This window comes from Pogona vitticeps, chromosome 1, assembly GCF_051106095.1.
Source record: "Pogona vitticeps strain Pit_001003342236 chromosome 1, PviZW2.1, whole genome shotgun sequence".
NCBI classification, from domain to species: Eukaryota; Metazoa; Chordata; class Lepidosauria; order Squamata; family Agamidae; genus Pogona; species Pogona vitticeps.
The window spans coordinates 249,996,861-250,010,427 of NC_135783.1; the positions used below are offsets into that span (position 1 = coordinate 249,996,861).

The 13,567-nt window shown below is 41.5% G+C and overlaps 1 protein-coding gene across 1 annotated transcript in view; it reads left to right on the forward strand.

The window, feature by feature from the left end:
- Positions 1–13,567, forward strand: part of B4GALNT4 (beta-1,4-N-acetyl-galactosaminyltransferase 4) — a 251,205-nt gene that overhangs the window by 132,907 nt on the left and 104,731 nt on the right. Inside the window, exon 2 of the mRNA XM_072985559.2 lies at positions 8,702–8,817. Coding sequence (XP_072841660.2) covers positions 8,702–8,817 — 116 coding nt within the window. The remainder of the gene's footprint in view (positions 1–8,701; positions 8,818–13,567) is intronic.

Consider the following 13,567-nt stretch of genomic DNA (forward strand, 5'->3'; position numbering starts at 1 on the left):
TTTGTTTAATATATTCCAAAGAAAGCATGCACTTAACAATTATTTTAGGGCTGATTGAATTTTGATTTTATACTAACGAGAACCTGTAAGGAATCCATTTTAATTTTTTATTCAGCATATAAAATCTCTGGGCATAGCAACAAAGTATCATGGTTTCATAAGAAGATATTTCTTGTTATTATAAATGAGAACATTGACAATTTTAACAGCTTAATAGCTTTACAGGAGATAGTATCTGTTGCATGCTGAGCTGTGCAACAGATGATATCTGTTGAGATTTCTTAACTTGAGGCAATTCTCCTCCAGAAGTTCTGCCTTCTGCATAGCAGTGTGACAGGATTTGAGCCAGTATTTTCCAAATATTTTTTATTATCAAAGACATCCAAATTAAAATAAGACTTCTCATATAATACTGAGATTTCTGTTTAGCTGTGAATTTGCTGTCCAGCTGACAGATGTTGAGGACCAGTGAGATTGTAGATTAGTGCGTAGCCTCTGTGGGATTGGGGGGCATTGCTTGCCACAGAATCCACTAATGGGGGAGGCACTCCTCCAGACACTTTGTCACAAAATAACATTGGCAAAATTGTTGGAAGTGAGTTGTGTTCCTGGAATCCGTCAGCAAGCATCATGTTCCTTTAAAACTACCGGTATATATTCCACCACCATGACCCGACTTACCTTGTTCACCACAAGATGTGGATATTTTGGCACAATTATCATATCAGCTGCAAATTCAGTGGCAGGGGCCCTAGGAGGGGTAACAAAATGCTTACATCTGGCTTCTTGGTGGTGTGTTTCCAGCCCACGTTGTGGGTAGTAAGAATTTGCTCCACAAAAAATCTAAACCAAACCAAATAAATAATTATTACTGTTCTATAAATTGTAGTCTGAATTATCTTGTTGGTACTGAATGTACCTAAACAATTAAAGCATATTTAAACAGAGTTAAAAGGACCTCTTTATCAGGCTAGCAAGATAAATTCTGAAACATACGATTGAGAAGACAAGTCTTTGTTCAAAATGGGCTAATTAAATCTAAGTCCAAATATTCCTTATGTAAATATTTTGATGTTTTTAATTTACCCAGTATTTTTGCTCAATAATTAATCCTCAAAATTAAGGATACTTTTGATCTTGAATATTACTGTTTCCTACTTTTTTTGTAACTCAGTTAATACTTGGACATAAGTAATAGGAATTTACAATCTATCACTAATTTATCTGGGCGCTATTAAGTGCTTTTACTTTTTCTAACAAGACAGGTGAGATAATTTTTCAACTGTCCTTCTAGCAATTCAAGTAAACCTGAAATTCATGACACACAAAGTTATGTGTGTATATATGTGTATATGTACATATGTTACACACCCACTTACTATCCTCAGTAGTTTAAGAAAGAAGCCAACAATGCAGTAGGCTTCAGGAGAAATTCCTAGATTAGGAGTGATAAATTCTATTGCAGCAGCTTTATAGCAAGCAATATGCAAATAACCTGGAATTAGGTTCTTTAATAACCTCTAAAGATTTTATCTCTTTGTTCTGCCCCATTTCCTCCCCCCTTTTTCAAAACCTCTCCAAGTTGCTATTTCTTAATGCTGAGATCTTAGCAGGGAGTCAAAGAAAGATCAGGGACAGGCTTCACTTGTTAAAAGGAAGCTACAATTTATCTTGGAGCAGGCCAGTAACTTCACTGATATCTTTTAAAGAGGTTGGAAGAATGTATAATAAGAACATAATAAGAGCCCTGCTGGATCAGGCCAAGAGCCCATCTAGTCCAGCTCCCTTTGTCTCACAGTGGCCCCACGAGATGCCTTGGGGAGAGAGACAGTCTCCTGCATCTGGCATTTTCAAGTACCTTCCTTTTAAGCCTGGAGATTATACATCCCATAATGGTTTGTAATCTGTGATGGACTTTTCCTCCAGAAATCTGTCCAATCCGCTTTACTAGGCATCACAGCAAAATACCATCACAACATCTTGTGGCAATGAGTTCCACAGACTAATAACATGCTGGATAAAGAAATGTTTTCCTTTGTCTCTTCTCACTCTCCCAACACTCAATCTGAGTGGATGTCCCCTGGTTCTGGTGTTGCGTGAGAGGGAAAAGAGCGTCCCTCTCTCCACTTTATCCATCCCCTGCAGAATTTTATTTGTCTCAATCATCTCCCCCCTCAGATGTCTTTTCTCTAGACTAAAGAGCCCCAAACGCTATAGCCTTTCCTCATAAGGGAGGTGCCCCAGCCCAGTCATCATTTTAGTCATTCTCTTCAGTACATTTTTCAGTTCCAGTGTATCTTTTTTGAGGTGCAGCGACCAGAACCATATGCAATACTCCAGGTGCGGCCTTACCCGTGTTTTGTACAATAGCATCATAATGTTGGCTGTTTTATTTTCAATCCCCTTTGCATGGGTCAGCACACAATCTAATTTGTCTTTAGTTCAGAATGTGAGCGTAGAACCTAGTTAAGTCATTTTGGGGGCTATAACCACCATGTAATCAAAACAGCAATAATATCAGTAATAATAACTTTTCCAAACACTGGCTGCCATTGACATTTGTCTTGAATCTACCAAATAGCAATTTTGCTCTTCTACTCATGGCGTGTTGGGTTTTTTTGTGTGTGAGAGTTTATACTTATAGTTTGTATTCATGTTGGATGTTTAGATTAGAGATAGAGATGACTCATTTTGGCAAGTCATTCTGCTTCATGATTCTTCAAAAGTTGACGAAGCACAAAGCTCCCCCTCCCCCATGAACACACGAAGCACGGATTTATTAGTCAATTTGTGGGGTTTTTAAAGAAAAATACTGTCCCCCCCCCGCGCCCGATCCCGCTGACGCACCCTCACTGTAATTGCCGATGCTGCCGTCTCCAGCTGGTTTCTGCAGCCACAGCCTGTAGAAAGGGACACTGGCTGTCCTTTGCAAAGATGGCGGCTGTGGCTTCATTTAGAGTAGGGAAGCTGTAGCTGCCATCTTTGCAAAGGGCAGCCAGTGTCCCTTTCTACAGGCCGTGGCTGTGGAAGCCAGCGGGAGATGGCGGTGTTGGCAATTACGGTGGGGGGGTGGGGTCAGCGTGTGGGGCGTCGGCACGGGAGATAGGGAGGGGAAGGGGGCAGGGGACAGGCTGTGAGGGTGTTTGGCTGCGTATTAGATCGCCGATCAGCTGATCGGCAGGCCAGTAGGCAGAATGGGAAAGCCATAGGAAGAGAGGGAAGGCTAGCCTTTCATTCTCTTCTGAGCGTTCAAGGCCAAAAGTGTCTTTCTTTGTGCGAAGTCATAGGCCAGGATCAATATATGGAGTGGATAGGTCTTTTCAACCCACTTTGTGTGAGTGAAGGCTCTGTTCACAGTGTCTTCCTCACTGAAACAATTTATTGAGTCCTTCCCTCCCTTCAAGTGTGGTAAATGTGAGTTTGAGCGATGGGAGCTCTCTAGCTAAGAGATTCGTACACAGGAGAGCAGTCCTCTGCCAATGTGCAATTAAGATCCGTCTGTGATAGTTACGACCCTGCCAAGTTCAGGTGCCTGAAGAAACCTTTTGGTTGTGTCCATTCCAGTTTAATATCTTGGGGGAGAGGTAACTTTTCCTGGTCTGTCATAAAACTCTCTAGCATTTGTGTAGTCAAAATGAGCTGAATTTCGTAAGAAAGTTTATATGATCTCATAGGTACAGTGGTGCCCTTCCTTTCAGTGAGACATAAGGTAGAGCTTGAAAAAGGTGCTTTTCTAGACTATACTGTAGCTCCAGAATCCTTTAGTCAGCATGGCCACTGGCCTATGCTGACTGTGAGGTTCTGTAAGGTAGGCCAAAATAAATAACCCCCTCAACATCATTGAACAAAGTTCCCTTCTTTGTAGTCTAAACTGCTGCTTGTAACCAGAATTCTACCTAAGGTGATTATCCAGAAAAAGCTAGTTTGGAAAGAAGAGCTGGTCAGCCATTCAGGAACAACTCCTGCTGAACTCTTCCATTTCTGGAGGTACAATTTGTATCCAGATAGCAGTTTTCCAGCAGTTTTCGCTAAATATGTGATTCAGCACTAAGCTAAAGAAAGGACCCACAGAAAGGTGTAAAGCTTTGTCTTATTCTAGACAGCAATCTTTGGAGAATTTCCGATATGAACTAAGAGTCATCTAGTTCAATCATTCTCAACCTTTTTCTGGCCACGGGTAGAAATGGGCACAAACCAAACTATGAACCGGGGGGGAAATACAAACCAGGCAAAACCCATTTTGCCAAACTGAAATGAATCATAGAACTTTTTTCTGCTTGGTGCTTCATTTTGCTTTGGCAAAATGGATGCTCACCTGTCCCCTTTCCACTATCCCCATTGCCTTCCTACCTGGTCCTGCCAATTCCTCTTCCTGCTGTCCCTGAAGATGGCAGTGGTGGAGGGGGGGAAGGAGAAGGAGGAGGCAGGACCAGGTAGGAAGGCCACAAAGGCACCAGGAAGGGGATGGGTGGGTGGTAGAAGAAGCAGAGTCTATAGATTCTCTTCCCACATGCATAAGGCAGAAAAACGAACTGCGAACCAGTTCATTTTTCCTGGGGTTCAGTGGTGGTTCGTGACTATGCACAAACCACAAACGATCACAAACGGTTGGTTGAAAGGCATTCTGATACCATGAGTGACAGACCTGTTCATTTATATTCTGCTCTTGGATGTCTGGTCAGAATTGGTTGCTATGAGAGCATTCTTTGTGTGTCTGTGTTAAATCCTTTATTTTTATTTAATTTTTATTACTGTAGAAATATATGCATAATAGCCCGTTTATACAGTAACAATCCCACAGGATGACATCAAAGGATTATGAATAAGAGGTTCAATTCATCATGATCAAGTGAGTCTTTCCATACATTAGTGTGTGTTGCAGGAGAGGTATCCTCTTCCTTTCAATTTACAAGCTATGTAAATGGGTAACAGGTTTTGTAGAACTGTGTGCCATTACTACTTCCTTATATAACCTCAACTTGAGAAATTCGATTTTCCTTAAGTCCTATATACCAAATTTTGGAATCCTAATAGGAAATAGTATTGTTCACATACTTCCAGGGGGCTGCAATAACCAAGCTGGCAGTAAAGCAGAAAATTCAGACCAGCTGTTTTGTTAATAAATTTGCAACTTCCACTTGAAACAATGTCAACAAACCAAGAGAGGGAGCTAATTGGTTTATTTGTCTTTCCCCTATCTCTAAAAAAAATAATTCCAAAGGTTTTTAACTGTGAGATGCTACCACTACAGGTGTAAATTAAAATTGTCATGCTTCGAACAGACAGCAGCAGATAAACTTCGTAAACTACCAAAAGTTAATTACTTATTGAAAACTGTTCCATTTTATATTGAGCACAAATTTTGTACAGTGGCAAGACATGTTAAATAATTTTTTAAAAACTTGGTCTAATGAGAGCATTCTGACTCAGATCCGTTCCAGGAATTCACATTGGCCTGGAAAATCTTTTACCCTTATTTTCTCTGAGCACTTAATAAACTCTTTCCAGCTAGATAAAGTGCCTAATACTTACATAAAAACATCTCCAAATATGTGGTGGCTTTGGATAGCTCAGTGGTTTAGGCATCTGGCTGCGAAGCCAGAGGTTGGGAGTTCAATCCCCCACTGTGCCTCCTTGAGAGGGGCTGGGCTCAATGATCCATAGGGTCCCTTCCTGCTCAGTGGTTCCAAGATACAGTATTATTATTCAACTTGGAAGAGTCAGTTTCAAAACTGGTTATGGATCAGATCCAGTTTAATACTGAATTGAGGCTACAATATAGTGTGTTGTAGCATAGCATTTTTAGAACCCTGTATCTAAGGGGTTATCAAACTTCAGAGGTGAGCACGTTTGTCATGTTTTTCCCTTACCAAAAGCAAAAAAAAGCAAAGTGTGCTGCTTATATACCACCCCATAGCGCTTCAAGCACTCTCTGGGCGGTTTACAAGTTAATTATGCCAGCTACACATTGCCCCCCCAGCGAGCTGGGTACTCATTTTACCGACCTCGGATGGATAGAAGGGCAAGTCAACCTTGAGCCGGCTACCTGGGATTTGAACCCCAGGTCGTGAGCACAGTTTTGGCTGCAGTACAGCAGTTTAACCACTGCGCCACGAGGCCAGATTATCAAATCAGTATTGGACTAGAATGTCCTTTGTTTCTGAACATAGCAGTTGTCTAGTAGTTGTTTCTTTGTTAGTCAAATACCAGATGATAAAATTGTAAATATTCCCTTCTGAATGTCTGCTATGACAACCTACTTCTATAGCTCTTGTCCAGTTTCCCCATGCTGTGCCATGGAGGTTGATGGAACACCCTCAGGGAGAGGTTTGCAAATCAGTGTCCTTTTGAAAAACTCCCAGCGATACTCAAGCAAACACACTGTCCTTGAGCTTGTGGCCAAATATTGGGAATGAGAATTTATACGTGCTGTTATGTAACAGACTGTTGTATTAGATGTAATTAAACTTGACACTGATGAGATGAGGCAAGCTGCTTAGTGCAAGTATAATGAAGAAGATTTTGAGAAAACCGGTGCCTTTTCCTCAAAGCCAGGGCAAGTGCCACTGTCTACCGTGTTTCCAGAGCTCAGCTTCCGCTACTGGCTCAGCCTCAGCCTCTGAAGGTTTCATATTCATTTCCTCTCTATCTCGGTCTCTCACACATGCACATTCTCATCATGTCTCCTGAATCTCAGTCACTTTGTAACACTGTGGTTAGATTCACACTGGCTTTTAGGGTGGTGGGGTACAGAACTTGGCAGCATAATCTGCCATTTGCATGGCTGTGGAGGTGATCCGACCTAGCCAGGAGCAGTATAGGAGAGGAAACTCCCCCCCCCCCCCGCCCTCCAAGAAGCAATATGTTACAGATCACAGTACAAGATTCACAGAGCAGAAGCACAGATTACTGTTCTATGGGACTATTGTTCCTTTCTCTCCTCCAGTCTCTTATATTACTGTAGAATCATGATGAAGGGAAGGTCTGACTATCCATTGCATGCACGATTACTGGGCAAAACAAATTATACCAATTAGTGAGTGTTTGATTGTTTTAATTGGCCAGTAAATCTCTTTAAGCCCTACTCCTCCTCTTTCCTTTGCTACCTTGCACAACAAATGAGGTCTCCTGATTTGTACAGATATCTTCATGAAATGGGCAAAATAGAGCAATAAGTCTTGGTTTGGGAGTAGGCTGGATTGTGCTGTGATATGATGTTTGTGTTATGCTCTCTCAGGCACATATGTTGTTTCATTTCCATATTCTGGTATGGACGATTGGACAATCACTATTCAGTGCACTAAGCAGCAGATGTTTACATAAAGTTGATGATGGTATCATGATTTCTCATTAATAATTGCAGTGCCTGTAATCCCTCCAGCTGGGCTAATTTATCTGCTAGGATTCGGTGTTTCCTATCCCCATACCTAGGGAGTAAGGGAGCTTATAAGAGAATTGAAGCAAGAATGTTAATTCAGCTGTTATAATATGAAATAGTGTCCTAATCCAAGCAGGAGATTCTGGTTAATGTGCGGGGGCCCTTTTCTGTTGTTAGCAAACTCTGCCCCTATTAAGCATCAGTAGCCAAATGTTCTTTAGGTAAGTAAATGCAGGGGTGGGAGCTGGACAGTTGGCTGCTCACTGATGTTCCCTGCCCACCCCTTTCCTTTGTGAACAGAAAATGTGTGCCCTTCCAAGATTGGGAGAAGTAAAGCAGACAGTCTTTTAGGATTCCCCCCCCCCCAAAAAAAATCCCAGAAAAGAAAAATCAAGTTAATGCAGTGCTAGTACATTGCTGAAGAGGAGAAGAAGTAGCCTTTAAGGAGCAATGCAGTACATTTTTTCACTGGCGAACCCTGGGAAGCACTTGGCCTTTAAAAATTTTTAGCAGAGGGCGGGAATCAAGCTTTTCCCAGTTTTTCCCCTTTGGTTAAAGGCCATCAAGCATCATGAGTATAGAGGGCAGGGTGAGGCATTGCCACATGTTATCTAAAGGGGTGATAAGTAGCCTCCAAATTAAGGTTAGTGACACATGGGCAATAGCATGCTTTGGCAGGCTCCCAATTCCATTAAATGCTCTACCTGGGCTCTGAGTTTCCTGGTAACAAAAATATTATGGTTAAAACTACTGTAGAAAATAATGAAATTTCACTCGGACCCTAAATGAGCAACTGTCTGTTTACTGCACTGTAACTTGACCACCTAGAAAGATCATAAGAGAGTTGAAGGAGCTCAGTGACCCCAGCATATTGAAGATAGTTTAAATGCACTGGTTCTTAACCTTGGGTTACTCAGGAGTTTTGGACTGCAACTCCCAGAAGCCTTCACCACCAGCTGTCCTGACTGGGGTTTCTGGGAGTTGCAGTTCAAAAGCATCCGAGTAACAAAGGTTAAGAACCACTGGTTTAAAGAATACTCCATTTGAATCAATCAATCAATCAATCAATCAATCAATCAATCAATCAATCCATCCATCCATCCATCCATCCCCATTCAGTACTGACCTTTGTTTAAGCCATCAGCTACAGCAAGAATCTATTCTGCCGAGCATCCTCTCTGAGGTACATGAGAAATTGGAGCTGGTTTATGTCCTGAGACAGGACAACCAGCTTTGATCACTGTGGGGAGAGTGGTAGGTCCAGGCCAAATCCTTTGTGCTGCCATCTGATGGCCTATGGTGCTTCTGCCTTTTCTTTTGCAGATGGTGAACGGCTGGGCGAGGTGACAGATCCTGGCAGACGAGTGGCTGGGGCCCATGCATCCTCTCCTCAGAGAAAGGCAGAGGACTCCAGCGAGAGTCGGGAGGATGAGCAGATGGTAAATCCCACTTGTTTTTCTTTTTCTTGTTTATTGGAAAATAAGCTTTTTAACCCATATCTGTTTGTGGGCAAAGATATGTGCTCCATATCTCAGTGAACACACTTTATTCTTGCAGAATGGTGTAGTAATTCTTCTTAGCTCCAATATTTCAGGGTTAAGAGAGTCCTGTATTGAGTTTCTTTGAGAGCTGGCCATACTATGTTAAGATACCTTTACCACAGCAGGCAGAATCATCTTGGGGACGCTTATTTCAACAGCACATGGTATGTTGATTGTATCAAGATGAGTATTAAGCCAAATTTCATCTGGCTTTGGTAGTCAGCTCAAACTTTCCAGATGAGTAACCTTAAGGAAATTTGGGGCTGGCTGTTAAGTCTAGCCAAAGTTTGGGAAATGTGAATATACACCAAGACCAGTGTTTGGAAATCGTTTTAATATGTTAACATTAAATTTCACACTTTTAGGCAAATGTAAAAAAAAATCCTTGAGATCTAATGTTTAAAAATAATGGCATGGAAAATAATATTAACAGGAGTTTCACTCATCTAAACATTAGTCACATGTCCATTTGTGGAGAGGACTATGTTAGCCCACATTATCTCTTCCTAAAACAAAAAAAATCTATAATCTTTTTAGTTGATTTGTACTAGATAGCTCAAGTATACAAATTCACTTTGTATACTTGAGTATACAGATATCCAGAAATCTTGATTAATACAGTTAGAGACTTATGGGATTAATGATAGATTTAAACATTTTTCACTCACTTTAAATCATAGAATCTCAGAGCTGGTTACAAAACTGTATAAAATAATTTTAAAATATAAGAGACTTAATACAATTTACAATCAAACCACAGAAAATTAAAGCACATAAACATTAAAAATATAGCATTAAAACCCATGCAAGCCATGACCCTCAACCCCTAAAAGTACTAATAAATATGTCTTGACAGTGCTGACATGATGTCAATGCCAATCAAGTCTCCAAAGGAAAGGCATTTTATAGTTGGAGTACTGCAGCAGAAAAAGCCTTTCCCCATGTCTCCCCAGAACAAACTGTTCTCAATGGTAGGAGACAGAGAAGAGCCTCCTTAGCAGATCTTAGTGATCAGACAAGTTTATTGTAGGAAAATGCACTCCTGCACATTTCTAGGTTCCAAATCATTTAGGGCTTTTTAAGTCACCATCAACATCTTGAATTCAGACCGGAAGCATATTGGCAGCCAGTATAGATCCTTCAGACCTGTTGTCTAGCTCAAGGGTCCCCAACCTTGGGCCTCCAGATGTTCTTGGACTTCAGCTCCCAGAAATCCTGGCCAGTAGAGGTGGTGGTGAAGGCTTCTGGGAGTTGTACTCCAAGAACATCTGGAGGCCCAAGGTTGGGGACCACTGGTCTAGCTACTGCATACTGTATCTGCTGCAGAATCCATGTCATCTTTAAGGGTAGCCCCATGTCAAGTGCATTGTAGTAGTCTAACCAGGAAGTTACCAGGACATGAATTACAGTGGCCAGGTGACCAGTCAAAGCAGATCCCAGGCACTCTGAGCAGTGGAGCTCACATGAGCCTCGAGTGAGAAAGATGAATCTAGGAATACCCCCAAACAGTCCAAGACTACCAGGAAGGTCAAATTTTGGAACCATTGCACTATAAAAAGCCAAGTATCCATTCTTGGTACATTTTGCTAATATTGTACTATAAAAGGGTACATCATAGAATATAGATTTTTATTAAAAAGTGCCTTGTGATGTTCTTAGCCTGTATGAACACAGACAGCTACTGAAGTCATAATGGTAGCCATTCTTTTTGCACCCAGAACATGTCAACAGCACTACCCCAAAAACGATGTTTGTATGGGGGAGGAATGCCAGTCGTGCAAGTTGAATTTGGGCACACATTCATTTGCATGGCCCTTCCTCTAAAGGTCTCTGTACACAGGAGTGGCCCAACTTACCGCTGAAGGGCTGGTTGAGCTGCCTGTCCTTTGACTGCCCACAAATTTTGCTGTTTGAATGAAAGACAACATGAAATGGTATACTAATGAATAGTTACCATCTATGGAGAGTCCATTGAACTAATTTTCCATGCCAGTTTAACATTTTAATTATGATTTGAAATTTCAACACTGAGTTAATTTCCCAGTTTTTGATGTTTTTACTTAATTAACTCCAATTTGTTTTTAATTCCAACATCCCAAGCTCTGATCTAGATATTATGAACATACATTGGATAGCTCAGTGATTTAAATATCTGGTTGCAGAGCCATGGGTTGGGAGTTTGAGTCCCCAGTGTGCTTCCCTGACAGGGGTTGGACTAAAATGATCCATAGAGTCCCTTCTAGCTCTGGCAGCTCTAAGATGATGATGATTATGATGATGATTGCGGTAGCTATTGCAATTAAACAACTGCGACTATTGTGGCACCTTGAAGTCTTGTAAAATGAAATATACTGTGGTGTTAGCTTTTGTAGACTACATTTCATTACTTCAGAATACATGAAGTGTTGTCCTGACATTCAAGTGACTATAAACTTGGATTGGAGAGCAGGGGGAGAGGAGTGGAACAATGAGATCTCCCAGAAATTAAATGCAAAACCTATAGGGAGAGATGCTCTTATTAACTATGGTTAATCACACAACAATTGAACTTGTAGGATTGAACCTCATGCTAAAGTGTAACTCAGCAGTTTTTTGATCTAGTTTATTTTTGAAGTTCCTCTGTCAGAGTATGGTCACTTCAGATCCAATAACTGAGTATCTTGAGGGGTTGAAATGTACCCTCACAGTTTTTATTTTTAATATTGTCATATTTGGACTTGTGGGCTTGCTACTTCCTTTAGAGGAAAGAGCCAAGATCTGCCTCCGATATCCCCCTGATTTTCTCTAAAGTTCTGAGCAACTCTGTGGATGACCCCTTATCCAAAATCAGTTAGAACCAGCCTTCCCAGCATAATGCCCACCAAATGTACCCTATTCCAGTAGTAAAGAGCCATAGGAGTTGCAGCCCCAAACCCCTGGAAAGCATTAAGGTGGAAGAAGTTTCACCACTGGCTGTGCTAGCTAAGGGGGATAATATGTGTCATCCAGTATCATCAGACGTTGTTCATTGTTGATTTAGAAAGTTGTTTCACTTGGTTGCACATAGCTCTGCACACTCAAACAGAGTTAGAATCAGTATACAAACCACCGCAGAAGTGCTTGTCTTGCCCTCCCCACCCCTTGCCCGTTCTGCATCTTTTACAAGGTTCAGTGGTTTCTCTTTTTTTCCTCCTCTTCCCTTCCTCCAAGTGGGGCTATGTTTCCTCCAAGTGATATCACCACTCAAAGCCAGCCACTGATGTAGGGCTGTTTGGGAAAGGTCAAGAACAGGGTCCGGTTGAAGAAGGTGAGGACAAGCTGGTTCCTGGGGTGAATGTCCTTGGCATTTAACAAAAGAGAGAGAAATGAGAAGATGGATGATACCAATGAATGGTGATGTGGAAGGGTGATCAGCAAGAGGGCCTTGGGCACATGCACCTTGGGAAAAGTGGTGGTGAATCTAAAATGACCCTTTTGTACTGCAGCATGAGACATAATTTTTGTTTGTTTGTTTGTTTGTTTGTTTGGCTGCAGGGGATAGCCCTTTCAGCAGTGAGTCATTGGGTCTGGCATCTCTTTGTTAGGATAAGAGCAATTAGCAATGCTTCTACCCACTGAAGAGACAGAAGAAGGCTATGAAGCTGCTTACTAAGGAATCCATGTAGATTTATGTACACTAGATTCAGCCTTTGGGTTCTTTTCCCCCCCGGGGAGACAGAGGATGGTAAATAGGGAGGCATACAAAACAACCTGATTTGGAAAGGAAACTTCTTATGTCACTGCCTGCCAGTGATGTTTCTCTCACAATGATAATGGTGATTATATGCAGTATTAGCACCATCAGGAGGGAGGGGGAAATATTGGCAAGGTTGGACTAGAAATAATGCAAGAACAATCATCATAGGCTGAAGGGGGAGCGTGGTATGTTACCCATCCATGTAGATACCCAAATACTAATTGAGTTCTGTGCAGGAATAATAACTCTTAACATATAACAAGATGCTGATTATGCGTCCTCAGAGACTAGGGAAGAGCAGGATTTAAAGGTAACGTATGTGTTTGCGTGGAGGCAAGCCCATTTCGCTTTGCCAGCCAGCCTCTTTCTGTAAAGATCAGCATTCAGACAAAGGAACAGCTGCCACCATCTCAATTAGCAAATCCAGCCACAATTGTTGCTGTTGTCATCCCTAATTTTGGGCCAGAGTCCTCTGGCAAGTCTTGCACAGTGCTTTTTTAAAAAACGCATCTCCTTCAATATTCTGAGTTTCTCTTTTGACATGGCCCTACCTATTATGCACATAACACCTCTCTTGTGTTTCATCAAATGGGGTAAGCTGAGGCCAGACCTGTAAACACATAAAAACACTGCTCGTAGACTAACCTTTTATTTGTGCAGTTGCCCTTCCTCAAACACATGAAATGTGAGGAATTCAGTAAACACCTTATTTTGTTAAAAAGAAAAAGATGTAATAGTCCAGTGAGATAGCAACCAGTGTCATAACCTGCTGTATAATTCTGCCAGAGTGCTGGGCTAACAGATCTAGGCTACCAGAATGTCTTTTGATTGATAGCATTAGGATCTATCTGCCTAGCTAAATTGGTCACACAGCTGCAAATAGGAATGAACATTCTTGAAAGTTGGTCACTAGATAGTAATTTTTCATTTGTG